This window comes from Columba livia, chromosome 3 (genome assembly GCF_036013475.1).
Source record: "Columba livia isolate bColLiv1 breed racing homer chromosome 3, bColLiv1.pat.W.v2, whole genome shotgun sequence".
In the NCBI taxonomy this organism is placed as follows: domain Eukaryota; kingdom Metazoa; phylum Chordata; class Aves; order Columbiformes; family Columbidae; genus Columba; species Columba livia.
The window spans coordinates 104,774,269-104,787,968 of record NC_088604.1 but is presented as its reverse complement, the minus strand read 5'-3'; the positions used below and the strand labels follow the sequence as shown (position 1 = coordinate 104,787,968).

At 44.8% G+C, this 13,700-nt stretch overlaps 2 protein-coding genes across 4 annotated transcripts in view; both read right to left on the bottom strand.

Moving 5' to 3' along the window:
• LOC135579191 (TOG array regulator of axonemal microtubules protein 2-like) overlaps positions 1-13,700 on the bottom strand; it is a 34,386-nt gene that overhangs the window by 7,784 nt on the left and 12,902 nt on the right. Inside the window, exons 9-12 of the mRNA XM_065059537.1 lie at positions 6,614-6,794; positions 4,470-4,516; positions 2,435-2,625; positions 1,332-1,485 (exon numbers count right to left, since the gene is read on the bottom strand). Coding sequence (XP_064915609.1) covers positions 1,332-1,485; positions 2,435-2,625; positions 4,470-4,516; positions 6,614-6,794 — 573 coding nt within the window. The remainder of the gene's footprint in view (positions 1-1,331; positions 1,486-2,434; positions 2,626-4,469; positions 4,517-6,613; positions 6,795-13,700) is intronic.
• Positions 8,244-13,696, bottom strand: LOC135579149 (TOG array regulator of axonemal microtubules protein 2-like). 3 transcript variants are annotated; one of them, XM_065058715.1, is made up of 4 exons: positions 13,294-13,696; positions 11,280-11,515; positions 9,948-10,106; positions 8,244-8,836 (listed from the first exon to the last, which is right to left on the bottom strand). In XM_065058715.1, the coding sequence occupies exons 1-4, from the start codon at positions 13,408-13,410 to the stop codon at positions 8,794-8,796; spliced, it is 555 nt and encodes a 184-aa protein (XP_064914787.1). In that variant the 5' UTR covers positions 13,411-13,696; the 3' UTR covers positions 8,244-8,793. The 3 variants fall into 3 exon arrangements, with proteins under 3 accessions (XP_064914787.1, XP_064914786.1, XP_064914788.1); XM_065058714.1 differs by having other exon boundaries at positions 8,244-9,019; positions 13,294-13,695; XM_065058716.1 differs by having other exon boundaries at positions 8,244-9,008; positions 13,294-13,695.

Below are 13,700 nucleotides of genomic sequence, written 5' to 3'. Positions count from 1 at the left end.
AGCACCGAGCCTGAACAACCAAGTCCTGCTGGGCTTGGTCGAATCCACAAGGAGCAAGTGCCAGGGAATAGTGATACCTGACCTGCTGAGCCTGACAGCACCTCTGTTCCCATTTATCTCAACTATTCTGGACAGCAGGCAGCTAAGTGCACATGCATTTTAGCATACCATCGGGAAAGTAGGAGTTTATGGATTTCACTGTTTCCCGAGCGTGAGGAATATTTACTATTTCAGAGGTACCCATTGGCTGTATTTTGAAGATGCTGAGGTGAAATTTATTTGTCACCAAATGTACTTGTTTGCAAACTATGCAATGCCTAAGCTTTCTCTTGTGGAAAAAGGCAATTTCTAGTCTTGATAGTTGTGACAAAAAAAAGCCTTCCAAATGTGAACTGAGAATAAAAATGTGTAAATATAGATGCAAATTGTTGGCAAACACAGTTTCTTGATGATAAATATACCAGGTATAAGAACAGTCAGATGACAAATGCATTTGTTATGAAACCTATTTATCATCGAAAGCATCGTAGGTCAAAAACTTCATGCATTGCCCGCAAAAGCTCATTTCCTAAAGTGTAGACGTAAACATCTGAGCTGTCTAAAAGTACTGAGTGTAAATACTACATAGAATCTATGCACTACTATGGACTCTGTAGTGTTTTTATGCTACCTTACGTGTTCTACGAAGTACGGAGGAACTGTAAAATCAAAAATATTCAGGTGGGTACTAATTTGGATGTTACTGATACCACTATCACTGACATCGGTGACATATGTACATATGCACAAGTATGTACATAGACACAACTATATTCAAGGTGAACGGTGAGCCATGTCAGGCTAGTTCTGATCAGTTTTGAAAATTGGAGTAGCATCACTAGGAAGAAGCATTCAAAATGTCATTCTTAGCTCCCTTTTTCCTAACTCTTGGTGCTCAGCATCATAACACAAGGTACGCTACCCACATTTTTATTCCAGGGGCACCTTGGTTGAAAGCCTTCTTTTGGACTCACCCATTCACCTTTCCTGGAGGCTACTCTCGATTAGAGAGTCTGAATCCCCAGTGTAGTTTGCAAGACAGAATTATCCAGTCTGAAAGACTTCATAGGAGAAGTGGGGAAAGTGATTTACTGGGACTGACTCAGTATGGGCTGTGAGCAAGACACATCATGCCTCTGTATTTTTCTTTGAAAAGTGGAAATAAGTCCTGTTTAAGCTTCCACTCAGATGCAAGTTTAACAGCCTTCCAGTCCAATTTCATAGACATTTGCAATACTATGTAAGTAGCAAGCAAGCAAACAAAAAGGCCTACAAATATTGCAACCACCTACCTTTGTTGGCTGCATCCCCGGGGTCAATGTTCAGTGCAGGGAGCCGCAAGGACTTTTCTGTCTCTTCCTCCCTCTCCCTAAGCACAATCTTCCTCTCTCTCATTTGCTGTTGGTCTATTTTCATCCAAGCTGACTCGTACAAGACAACGCGGATCTAGTTGCAATGGAAATATATCATGGCACATGAAAAAAGATGCACAAAACACACACAGCACCTCATAAGGAACACAGTGGTAGCATGTCATCTTCTTTACTGCAGCTCCATATACATCTCAATAGTTTCAGAAGAATTCTTCCTTTCCTCATCTTGGCAGACAATTACAGCTAGTGATGTGTGACACTCCATTGCCATAACCTTCCACTGGTCCAAGGTGCTGTTTCTCAATCTATGTCAGGAAGCCCTGCTTGAACCAAGAGAGTCATAGCAGCGCTCCAAGACAGATTAAGAGCTCACCTTACCGTGAGCAGGGGGTTGAGTTCCTACAGGCTATGGCAGGGGAACAAAACCCATCTGCAATAACCAGCAATGAGAGGTAATTTGCTGTTTCTTAACATTCATGGCCAGTAATTGCAGCTGCTTCTCACTTCCTTGCTTCTGAATGACTCAGCTGCTCTCTGAGAACCCAGAGTCCAAAAAAGGAGTCACGTGAAAACAAGTTGGAGGAACATTGGTCTTATTGAATAGAAAAACTGTGAACGAGATGGCTGTGAGATACAGCAAGAAGGGTAACTAAGGCAAAGCAAGCTCTTCTATTGTATTTTGCAGCCTTCCTTGCATTCAGCATTAGAATCTTTGCTTCTGTGCTTCCAAGCATGCACTGTGCACATGTTCACTAATGTGTAACTTGCCCTGCCATTCAGATCTGCTCTAAATCGGCCTCCGCACATAAAGAATGCTTTTTGCCTAACCTTAGCACCGCCTCCCAACCAGTAACTGCTGCACCAGAGAAAATACTCAAGTAATTGCTCTGTAGTTGTCAAATGTATTCCAAATAGAATCTGCTCCACAAGAGGGGAAGATTATGATTTTCAGTGACATTTTGTGCCAAGCACTGAACAGTCATTGAAAAGGAAGCCTGCTCACCCCTGTCCTTAGCCCTTACCTTTTCATTGCTGATCTTGAAGTCATCGACACTCAGAAGGCGAGCCCTCACACGGTGGCTTGTCTCCTTGGCCTGTCTGGGTGGGAGGTTTGGCAATGGGGCCACAGGTTCACGCAAACGTCTGGCAGACTTCACGTCACGAGCAACGCGATGCTGGAGAGCAGGCAAAATGGGTTCCAAAGTCTGGACCTCTGATAAGACACGGATATAGATTGTGTATGATAACAGTAAGGAAGATACCACCTTTCCAAACAAATGGGGTACTACCATATTGCACTGGCAGCAGAAATGACGTTGCTTTGTTGGCCACCAGACTCAAACCTACTGTGTGATAAAGGCCTCAACCCTTGGCTTCTGGTGAGCAGCTGTGTTTGACAGAGAAGAACAGAGAGATGGAGATTGCCCTTGCCAAAAGGGTTTGTCTCTGTTCCTATCCATTTTGATTTTAGTAAACATCCTCTTTTCCCCAGTTACTAAAGAACGCCTGGGTTTTAATAGCTATGTTTAATAGTCTTTGTAGAGGTAAGAATTAACATTTCCTCCTCTTTGCTGGAATATTTTAGAGGGCCTTAAAAGAAAAGCTTAGGATTGCTAGAGTGTTACCAAAAGCAGAATTGTGCTCTTGAAGCCAGAATTCATTTTCCCCAAGGGGTTTCATTCTAAATTGCAGTAGGTCAGCCCACTTCCTGGGCAGACTCACTAAAGGCTGATTTTCTTAATGGGAATAGCACAGTGCAGCTCATTCTGAAATACTCTCCAAAAGAGCTAGTAAAACTCAGAGAACTAATCATTCCTTACATGGCTTCACAGATGATAAAATCATGTGATAGCCAAGCAGTAAAAAAGGAAAAACTTTCTTAAATCAGGATTTTTTTCCTGCAGAATGGTCAGGTCAATAATAAAAGAGAGAGAAAGATGGTTTAACGATATATCTCATTTCTAGTCTATAATGTATCCAGCAAAAATGTCACATTACTTACCCAGCAATAGTCCTCCCTAGTTGCACCCAGCATCCTAGCTGTGTATCAGCAACAAAGGAATCATTCCTATTGGGAATGCCCATTATTTGTCAGGACTAACACTGAGCTGAGGGACCAGTGGATCTTATTGCTTCTTCTGCATCAGCACAATTATTTCTCAAATTCCCATCTCTCCTATCGCTACAAACCCACAGATGGCAAAGGGGCAGCAACGGTGTCATTGAGGTTTTCAGCTTAGAAGTACTGGCTGACGCAGATGCACCAGACACCACATTTTGTCTTGCAGAACTCTAATTGCTAGTGACAACGCAAGGCAGGGAGCAGGGGAAAGCCAGTAGGCATCTCCTATCCAAGCCTCAGTGTGCAATACTGACATATGCACATAGAGTGGGGGAAGAGATTTGTAATCATAAACCCAGCATATGTGACTTGGGGTAAATGAGTTGCAACAAGGAAACCTCATGACTCAGCATTCAATTTAGGCTTGTACTTAAAAGGACAGAGAGCTCAGATCCTGCGTAGGCTGGATCCTTAAGTCTCTTTGTAAAAGGAAAATTCACAAGGACTTGCTATCATACAAGGTTTCACTATTTCTCCCACTGCAAAAATAGGCTATGCTGATTAATGTGCTTCAGATCTGAAAGGGTTCAGCTCAGAAGCTGCTCAAGAGAAGGTTTTCTCCTTCAAGTGTTGGAGGAATGAGTGGGCCCATTTCTCATTTCATGCCAAATGCCTCATTTTTCTCTAATCTTTGTGACATTAGAGAGCATGCTGAGGGATAAAAGGTATAAGCATGAGTTAGGGGAACATTTTCTTTTCCTCCTGTGCATTTCCATGGCCCCAAGGTACCCTTCTAGCTCCTGCCATTCATAACTCCATGCTGGAGTCATTTTCACTGGATCAACAGAGCACATTTCCCAGTGACTGGTCTCTGAGGAGCCATCTGAGTGCATCAAAAAACGAAAAAAGTTACAGGACAGTTTTCAGCTGAATTTTCACATTGCCATCCACGGGTCACCTATGTTCTTTTTAGGGCAACCATGCCCTGTACCCACCTCGAGATTCAAAAGTCTTGTCTTCACTTCTGCTGCCTGATCTTGACCTTAAGAAAATGGAGGACAAAATAATACATGAGGATACAGAAAGAGAGGCAAACTTCCTTAGCGAGGTCCATCTGATGAAGGAGAAAATGCAACCCATAAACCCAACAATACGCGAAGGTGATTAATTGTCACTAAACCTTCAGCTGCTGGAGTCACACAGAACTGGTCAAGCTCCAGCTGAAGCACAGAATCTCAATTTGGGCCTTAACTATCCAATTCTGCTGTCTCTGCTTTCAGAGTTGAGTGGCTCCCACTGTTCACACATCCTTTCTGAATCAGCAAGAGATGTTAAGCCAGCCATAAGTCTGTATGGAGTGCAGCTACCTTTATAGTGCTGTAGAAGCCTAACATTGCTTGGCCATGCCTTAAACTGATGACAGTATCTTGTTACATGTGGAAATACCACTGCTGTCTCCTGAGAATAATTTTACACCTCCCTGTACTTTTTAGAAGAAGAAGGGTTTTTCCAACTCAGCTGGTAGGTCAGTATACTCAGATTGCACTGTAAAAGCTATGCTGAAGCTTTTGAATTGGAACTGTATTTCTGTGACTCCTTATTTATTGTTATAACTAGGATAAAGCTGACAGCTAGATTTCCTGATGCATATCGAAGCAAGTATCTTTTCATCAGTTACAGCCCCATAACTGTTCTCTAGTACTTTCCCCCCTTTGATCTTAAAACCATATGCAAATATTAGGCATCTATATGAAATAAATAACTTACGCTTTTTCTATGGATAAACAACATTTAATCCAATTCCTTGTATTCCTTAAACACGTTTTCGTTAGAGCATAAGCAAAACAGCGCTGGGTGCACGGGGGATTCACTCCGCCCAACACGCACACTTTTAACAATAAGAAGTGTGCTTAAATACAGTATGGTATTACATATTCATAATGACCCCAGAAACGCCTATACATATTCATAAACTTTCTGGCTTTTTATTAAAATGAGTCTCAGATAACCATTTACATATTCCCCTCCTTGACCCTCCCCTGTTGCGCCTGCGCAATGTCACTTGGTGAATTTGAGGAAGGGTCTTTAGGGGTCTTTGGATGAAGGCTCCTTCAGCTTCGTCACAGTGGACTTTTTACCTTTGGCTCATTGGAAGGAACTGGATGGAATCCAAGCTACCAAACTGACTGGAACCAGACTGGTGCCTCCTTTTTGCTGTAAATCTTGGCTATCTTGTCTCCTCAAGGTTGCAGCTGGTGCTGTAAAACTTCTTATCTCGGCATTTAATGAAGTCCTGCCTATTTTTTTTTTTAGCACAATTAGTTACATACAGCTCTAAACTAGATATTAATTATGTGGTTTAAAATGTTAGCTTGTTAGTAGGCCATTATTATATAGTTGCTTAACCCTTAAAATGTTAGTTCCCAATATCAATATAACTTCCTAAACAAGTTTCATAACTTTTTACATAGAACTTAACCACCTTTCCCTTTTCCTAGTTCAGAGTCCGTGCATCATTTGGTTATACCTGTAAACATTAAAAATCTTAGCACGAATCACAACTGCATTTTTCACATATAGAATTAGACATCTATAAACAGAGATTTATCTGGGCGTGCATTTTACAGTGAAGGCCCAGACACAGAGAAGTTATAACTGATGTTTACAGAAGCAGCATCTGAATTTACAGACAGCTCTACAGTAGCCAATATTTGCCCTAACATAACCTTGCAGGTACAGATATTGGCAAAGATGACACACAAAACCAGATGCTGTATTCAGATCCATGCAATACAGTTCCCAAAGGGTGCCACAAATATTACAGAGTGAATCAGTATCAGAGTCCAGCAGAGGACTTGCTTTTAAGTTCGTCTTAAGTCCTGCCTCCTCCTGTGCCCCACCACCCAAGATCTTAGAGGTGGCTTTGAGGTGATCTTAGAGTTGGTGAGAGTTGGTTGAGTTGCTTAGAGCCAATCTTAGATGTTGGCTTTGACATGGTGCTGGTCACCAGAGATACACAAAGTGGTGAAAGTACAGAAGTTTGCATAAATATATTGAAGAACTGACTGTGGAAAACAATCTCACAAGATGAGAAGTGTGAGATGGAAGACATATTGGAGAAGCGGACACTTTGGCTTACCTCATCTCTGGGGCCTCTTGGAAATCCACATTCTGAGAGTCTGCAGCACTGCCAGGAGCCCCATCAGAAGATCTTGCTGACTCGAGGATCGGGGGAAGCAAAACCACTCTCCGTGACTTGTTCCCATTGTCACCACTGCAATACGAGTGCAGCTGGGTAGCCTGGAAATAGTAGAGCAGTGCTCAGCTGGAGTCTTTCGGGGTTATTCTCCTCATACTTCACCCCTCTCCTAGAGAGGATATGCGAGAGAAGACGCAGTATTGCTTCTTCTTCTTTTGATATATTCTGCCCCATCTCCTCTCGCCCCTGGCTAGTCACCTCTTTGGGTGTGCGTTGCGCAACGATATCGGATCCTCTATTCCTCCTCCGTCGCTTCTGCAGCAATCACTCAGGAGGTACGCAGCCCGCAGACTGCGTCCCGGTCACGGTCCAGCCGCGCCGACTCCAGCCAGGGCTCGCTCCTCACAGCAGTCGTCCCCTTCGCTGTAAATTCTCCTTTCGGATCACGTCGGGGTCACCACTTGCGAGGGCGACGAATCATGGACCCCACACAATCCAATATGAATTCAAGTGAAGCCGTTTATTACTTGTTATAACTCTCCTTAAATTTTGACCTGTCCACACGCTGTCCATGCATCAGAAGGCTACTTGTAATTGGTCAATAGCTGCTGTTCACGCGCCGCAAACTAATAGGTGATTGGATTATACAATTCTTACATAGGCTCTAATATTATACAAAATGTATCTATATTATAGCTGACTTGCTGATTCTTTTCTTCACTAGACAGTCTTTCTTTTGTTTTACCCAAGGTTGTATAAAGTCACGTAAGACACGTAGGCTGCTCGACTCTTGCTCACTTGCTCTCTTGCTGAATACATAGGCCTCAGAGGCCTGTTCAGTTCAATTCCATACAATGTCCATTAACTTCAAGAAAATCACTCAAATGTCCCACAACTAGCCTCTCGTCCCTAAAGCACCTACCAGGCATTGTTGAACTCCAGCCAAGTCCCCACGTAGTCACTTTGCACACAGACAAAACCTGCTTTTCTCAAGCACATCTTTGTTTTCTGCTTACCGCCTTTCCCCTACTAGCCCTTTGGCCCAGGTTCTACTGTGCTGTCGAGAGTTTTTTGGCTGTTTGGTGTGAACAAGCCAGCGCTTGATGTGGCTGAGGTGCACTAGGACCGCACGGAAGTAAACAGAAGCTGGTCTGTCTTCCCGCCTAAAGCTGCATGAGGGGCACTGTCATCCCTGCGCGTGAACAGCTCGTGGGCAGTGCCCCGCAGCGAATCACCATAGGCGGGGGACACGTGACTGCAGAGAGTAACCAATCGTTGCCTGTGTTTGTCGTGTGACCACTACGCAAAGAGTATATAAGGGTTGTTAAAACGTGTATTCGGGGACATTGCCATTCAGTGTTGTTAAGAGTTCGTTAAAGGGTATTGATGTTAAATTCAAATTGAATTAGACTCATTATTCTCGCCGGCAGCCCCTTGTGCTCAAAGAGGATCTGCCGGCAGTTTTGCATTCTCCACATTGTCTCAGGACACTGTGCTCTCTGGATACTTGGTGCTCTCCAGCTCCCACACAGTTAATTTCGGGCTGACCGTCATTTTTTGAAGTTCAGCAGAGCTCCCACCCTGCAGCTCAGCTGAGCACTTCCTTGGCTCAGCTGCTTCCCTGGGCTCACACTGCAGAAAAAGATCTCAGAGCTCTGCCTACTGGAAATAAACTGAAGATCCACTACACATGCTTGGCTTGGTTTCCTTACTTTATATCCTTTGCTCTCTGCTCAGCCACTTGAAGCAGGCCAGTGGACAACACTTACGCACTCCCACAGAGCCACCAGAGGAGCACCCTGGTCCTCTGGACTCCTGTCGAATAACAGAGAGCCCACGGACCTGTGCATACCCAGAATTATTCACCTGCACATTCACCCTCCAGCTCCTCTCCCTGCCTCACAGTTGTACACCCCTACAGCAACAGGGAAGGTTATTGCAGGGGGCACATGCAGGGAACAACTGTTCCCTGGGAATGTGCACTAGCTTTCTAGGCTGGGAAAAGACCCCTCTTCCCACAGGTGAGCAGGCAGGTTCCCGCCTTACCTCTGTATGAGGCTGACAGGCCCTCAGACATCCTCTTCATCTTCAGCTTGTCTTTGATCTGGATGGTACCCGAGTCAGCGCTGCTTGCCTCCCTCTCTTGGGGGTCCTGGGTCAAGGCTTGGTGAGAAAGGTGGGGGTGGTCACCTCCTTGCCCAGTGCTGAAGTCTTGCACATCAGCCTCACTGGCCCAGTCATCCAGGGGAGGGATGGCATTTGGTTTCCTCCCATCGCCATCCGCATCCTCATTCAAGAACCTCTGCTGCTTCTTCATCTCGATTGTTAATATGGACTGAAAAGAAGCTGCAGATCAGGTAGAAAGAAAGAAGTGTGTCCGGGGTTTCATTTTGTTTTCTTGTCCCAAATGTAACTAAGGGTAGCAATGGTTTCTAGAAAAAGGAAAGCTGTTGCTGCCGTTAATACAAAGAGTGTGTCTACACAGACACTACCTGCCAAGAAGGATGCAGCCACCCAGGCTTCTGGCTGCGCAGAGTGTCTGTGCCTGGCATTAGTATCAGAGAATGGTATGGGAGGCACCTGTGTACAATGTGACCAGGTCAATGACTTACTGTGCCTAGTGGCAGAGCTTAAGGAAGAGGTGGAGAGACTAAGGAACATTAGGGAGAGTGAAGAAGAAATTGACTGGTGGGGTCAAACTCTTTTGACTCCTAAGGGTGTGCAACAGGAGATGGCAAAGCCTTGTCCCTCCTGCCATAAGGCAGATAGAGCAGATCTAATTGATGGGGGGATATGGAAATAGGTCCCTGATCGGAGAGGTAAAAGAACCCTCTCTTGAACCCCATCACCACCCTTGGTGCTGTTAACAAATAGATATGAGGCCCTGGACCCTGAAAATCAGGCAGAGGACAGCCAAGAAGATCCACCTGGAGAGCCCCCTGGATGGACCTCATCTACAAAAAGGGTTACAACTGCAGCTGTAAGAAGAAAAAGAAAAAGAAGAGTGGTAGTAGTTGGTGACTCCCTTCTGAGGGGAACAGAGGGCCCTATATGTCGCCCTATATGAATAAAGAATCATTCAAGTCACAGGAATTTGTCAATGGTCCCTCTTGCTGGACAATCTCATCTTACCCAGTACAGTCATCTCCCCAGACGTTATCCACACTGTGAAGTAACTTTTTAAATTTTACCTTCCGCTCTTTTGTGGTTTTATCATTTATAGCCAGACATCAAACAGTTTTCACATTTTAGGAGGTGAAATGAAGATCATCACCTTGTGTCCTGATGACAGTCCAGAGCAAGATTCACCAGCATGCACACCAGCACCTCAGTACTGGTAGGTATGCCTGAAAGGAGCTTCTTGGCTCCAATTCGCTCCATCGCAGTCAGTAGGTGTTCGGCCGCAGTCTTGCGCACCAGGACATTGCGGTGTCTGCAAACAAGGAAACAAAGACTGGGGCAGGGGGAAAAAGAGGGCCAGAAGCACAGGCCTCGGTCACAGCATGGTCCCTGTCATTGCTGGGGAAAGGACACACAAGTTCTTACTGCCATTTTAGCCACCTGTAGATGATTTGTCCTCAGATAAACACAAAATTGGCACTGTACAGAGAGGCTACCTGCAAGTAAGAGGAAGGAATTCTACCTCCCTGGACTATTTGATACTCAATTTCTTTCCTGAAATTTAGTCTGGGAAAGAGGGAAATGAAAGACAATTCTTGCTGACTCATCAGAGGGCTCCGCTACACAAACAGAACTGCAGCAGTCCTGGGGGTTATTCCACCTGTTTATCTCCAAATCTGCAGGGGGAAATTTTTCACAATGAGAGCAATCAGTCATTGGAATAATCTCCCCAGGGAAGTGAGCTTCAGCTGGACAGGGTGCTGAGCCACCTTGTCTAGACTGCACTTCTGCCAAGAAAGGTTGGACCAGATGGTCCAGGTGGTCCCTTCCAATCTGCTACTCTGTGATTCTATGATTTAAGGCAGCATTTGCTTCAGTTATCCCATGGGAGTCAGCCTGTGAAGGCACCTATAAAGCTGCTCACTATCTCAAGGCTGACTTGCAACATCAATTTGAATAGAAAGTAGAGATCTCAAGGACATGACAGTCAGACAGAGCCCCCTTAGTAGGAGCTGCGCCTGCTGAGCCGCACCCAGCATGTTCTCCCCAGTGTGCTCCATGTGTTAGCAATTAGCCTCCTTATTTCTCAAGTTAATGGCATAATGATGATGCATGGCTTTTCTCAGTGCCTCTGTGGTTAGCGTTATGAAATACCAAAAGGCGCTCACTGCTAGAATTGCTATTATACCTCTTCCCGCAAAGCACAAGGCAATATCACCACGCGTTGCAGGAACTTTTGCTTCCCCATCATTCACCATGTCTCACCAGCATTGACATATTGTGAGAACAAACAGGCTGCAGTAGGGCAGAAGCAGATGCAAGAGGAAGGGAGAGAGGATTATGATCAGAGAATCTAATCACCGAGTTCACAGAAGATGCAGGAGAAAGGACCCCTCCCTCCCATCCATTCCCTTCTGCCTCCCATCCCTTCCTCCTACCGACACAATTCAAGGTGAAGGACAGCACTAAGAAAAGAACGACGTACTGGACTCCACTGGCCATGAGAGCAGCCATTGCTCGTGCAGGAGTCACACTCCCCACCATGAGCCCCAGGGACTGATTGGCTGCTGTCTGAATGAAGTCGCTGGAGTCCCCCATCTTCCGCAGCAAGACCCGAGCAATCTCATCCACTTCGTGGTCCATGTCCTTCTTCATGGTCCCGAAGAGCACTCCAAGAGTGTTGATTGCACAGCAACACACCTTTGAGCGGAGATTGTTCACCTGGGGAAGTCATGAGGGGAAACGTAAGAACCACCCTGTAGAGAAAATCATTTCACCAGATGAAAGTCGCATGAAACAACATGACTTCTCACCGTGTCCAGATGGAACATAAGAGCACGGTAAGAGCAGAAGACCACAAGCACAGGAGCACACTTACTCTGACGCCAACTTCTTCTCTGGCCTCAGGCCCACTTATATAATTTTAATGAGACTGAGAGCTTTAAAATATTGTTTAATCTAGAACTAAGTGTGCTACTCAATCCATAATGTGCACTGCTTTGATTTTAGGCCTTAAAAAAAAAAAAAAAGTCAATGGCTGTTTTTAAACTATAAAGGCACAATTCATAAAGACAAGACAGAGGAAAAGTAATACTTTCCTCCTGTCCAAAATCGTAGCACTGGCAGTTTGAGCACTCAACGAGGAAATTGAAAATACAGGCTCAAGTCTACAATCAGGCTAATATGCAGCATGGACTTGGAGTCCATCTGCTGCTCTGCCTGGTCAGGAGAACCCCAGCTGTTGGACTCTAGGTACTCAAGGATTTTGGAGGTCGCATACAATTACAGCTGCAACGCGTGGGGTTTTGCAGCATTCAGGGCTGTTCTTGGGTGACTCCTGCTTCCAAAGTCTCTCCCATAAGGGTAAGGAAGAAATAACTGAGAGTCACGTGCTTCATTTGAAAAATACTTTGAAGGACAGACCAGTACTTCTTTCTGCCAGAATTAGTTGTGCCTCTTAATAAAAGAAAACCGCATAAGTGCTAGAAGTGCTTGTGAAAGCAAAATCTGGGACTGGAGTGAAACAAAAGCTGAAAGATGTCTCTGTGCATGATTGCAGAACAGAGAGGAGGAAATTTCCTCAGAAATATAAAAGTGATGTAAAAATCAGATGAGCTAACCTGAAAGGGCTTCTCGTCCTAAGCCTGATCTCACAGGGGTAGAATCTGAGTCCTGCATATCTAAACAGAAGGGTTTAAAGAGTGCAACAACATAAGGGACATTCAAGCCTCCAATGTCATTAAATATTGGACAAGAGGAGTTGCTTTCATGGAAATGAGCTGTCCTACTGTCTTCTGCAAGGAAAGGAAAATGTAATATATTTGGCAATCATGTAGTAAGAGTACAAGTCTGTGGCCTGAACTGGCTGCTAAGTGCCAAGTTGGAAATACAGCCATAGATGTTATTAATTAGCTTAGGATGAGACCTCTCTGTTCACTGAGAGATGAGACAGTGAAGCTGTGTGTGACTGCCCTGCTCACCCCACAGCCAGGCTGCTCTAAGCACCCAGTTGCTGCTGTGCAAAATTCCAGAGGCGCACAGAGTCAACAGTTCAGTGGAAAGGGCAAATTACCAAAAAGGAAGCAGAAAGGAAGGAGGAGAAAACATCATCAGGAAACACAGGAAAATAAATACCTGCAGTCACTCACCCGGGTTGCTGAGGAGGAGGAAGAAGTGGGAGGAAGCTGGGAGGCAAAAGCTGCAGTGTTTAATTACAGCTTGGGCAGAGACTTGGGCTGTGGCAAATCACCTGCAGTTTCTGCATTTGTATATTGCATGAGAATGACACCTACCTCAAAGAGAAGAGACACAGATGCCCTACATGCCTGTAAATACAGCTATATGTGCAGACAGATCATAGAGATAGTTGACATAGCCCTTATAAAAACAGGGAATAAAATAGTGATGAAGGCAGACACCCACGTAAATGAAGAAGCACATATCAACTCTATGTTCCATGTACGAGGTACATAGGACACAATTGAACATAACATTCTTACCTCTTTGATAACTACCAAGGAAACATCATGAAGTGTAGAAAGAAGGACTTCTGAGTGGGAGATAGCCAGGCGTCTGATGCTGATGAGTCCCTTCACTTTCTCCTCCCTGAAAGGCATTACCAAAAAGATTGACTTTTCTCACCACCCAAGAACTTGGCAGCACCCTCTGAAATTACCGGGCTGTCGGCTCAAACAAACAGTCATTCAGTGCCATTCAGTGTTGTTAAGAGTTAGTTAAAGGGTATTGATGTTAAATTCAAATTGAATTAGACTCATTACTCTCGCTGGCAGCCCCTTGTGCTCAAAGAGGATCTGCCGGCAGTTTTGCATTCTCCACATTGTCTCAGGACACTGTGCTCTCTGGACACTTGGTGCTCTCCAGCTCCCACATAGTTAATTTCGGGCTG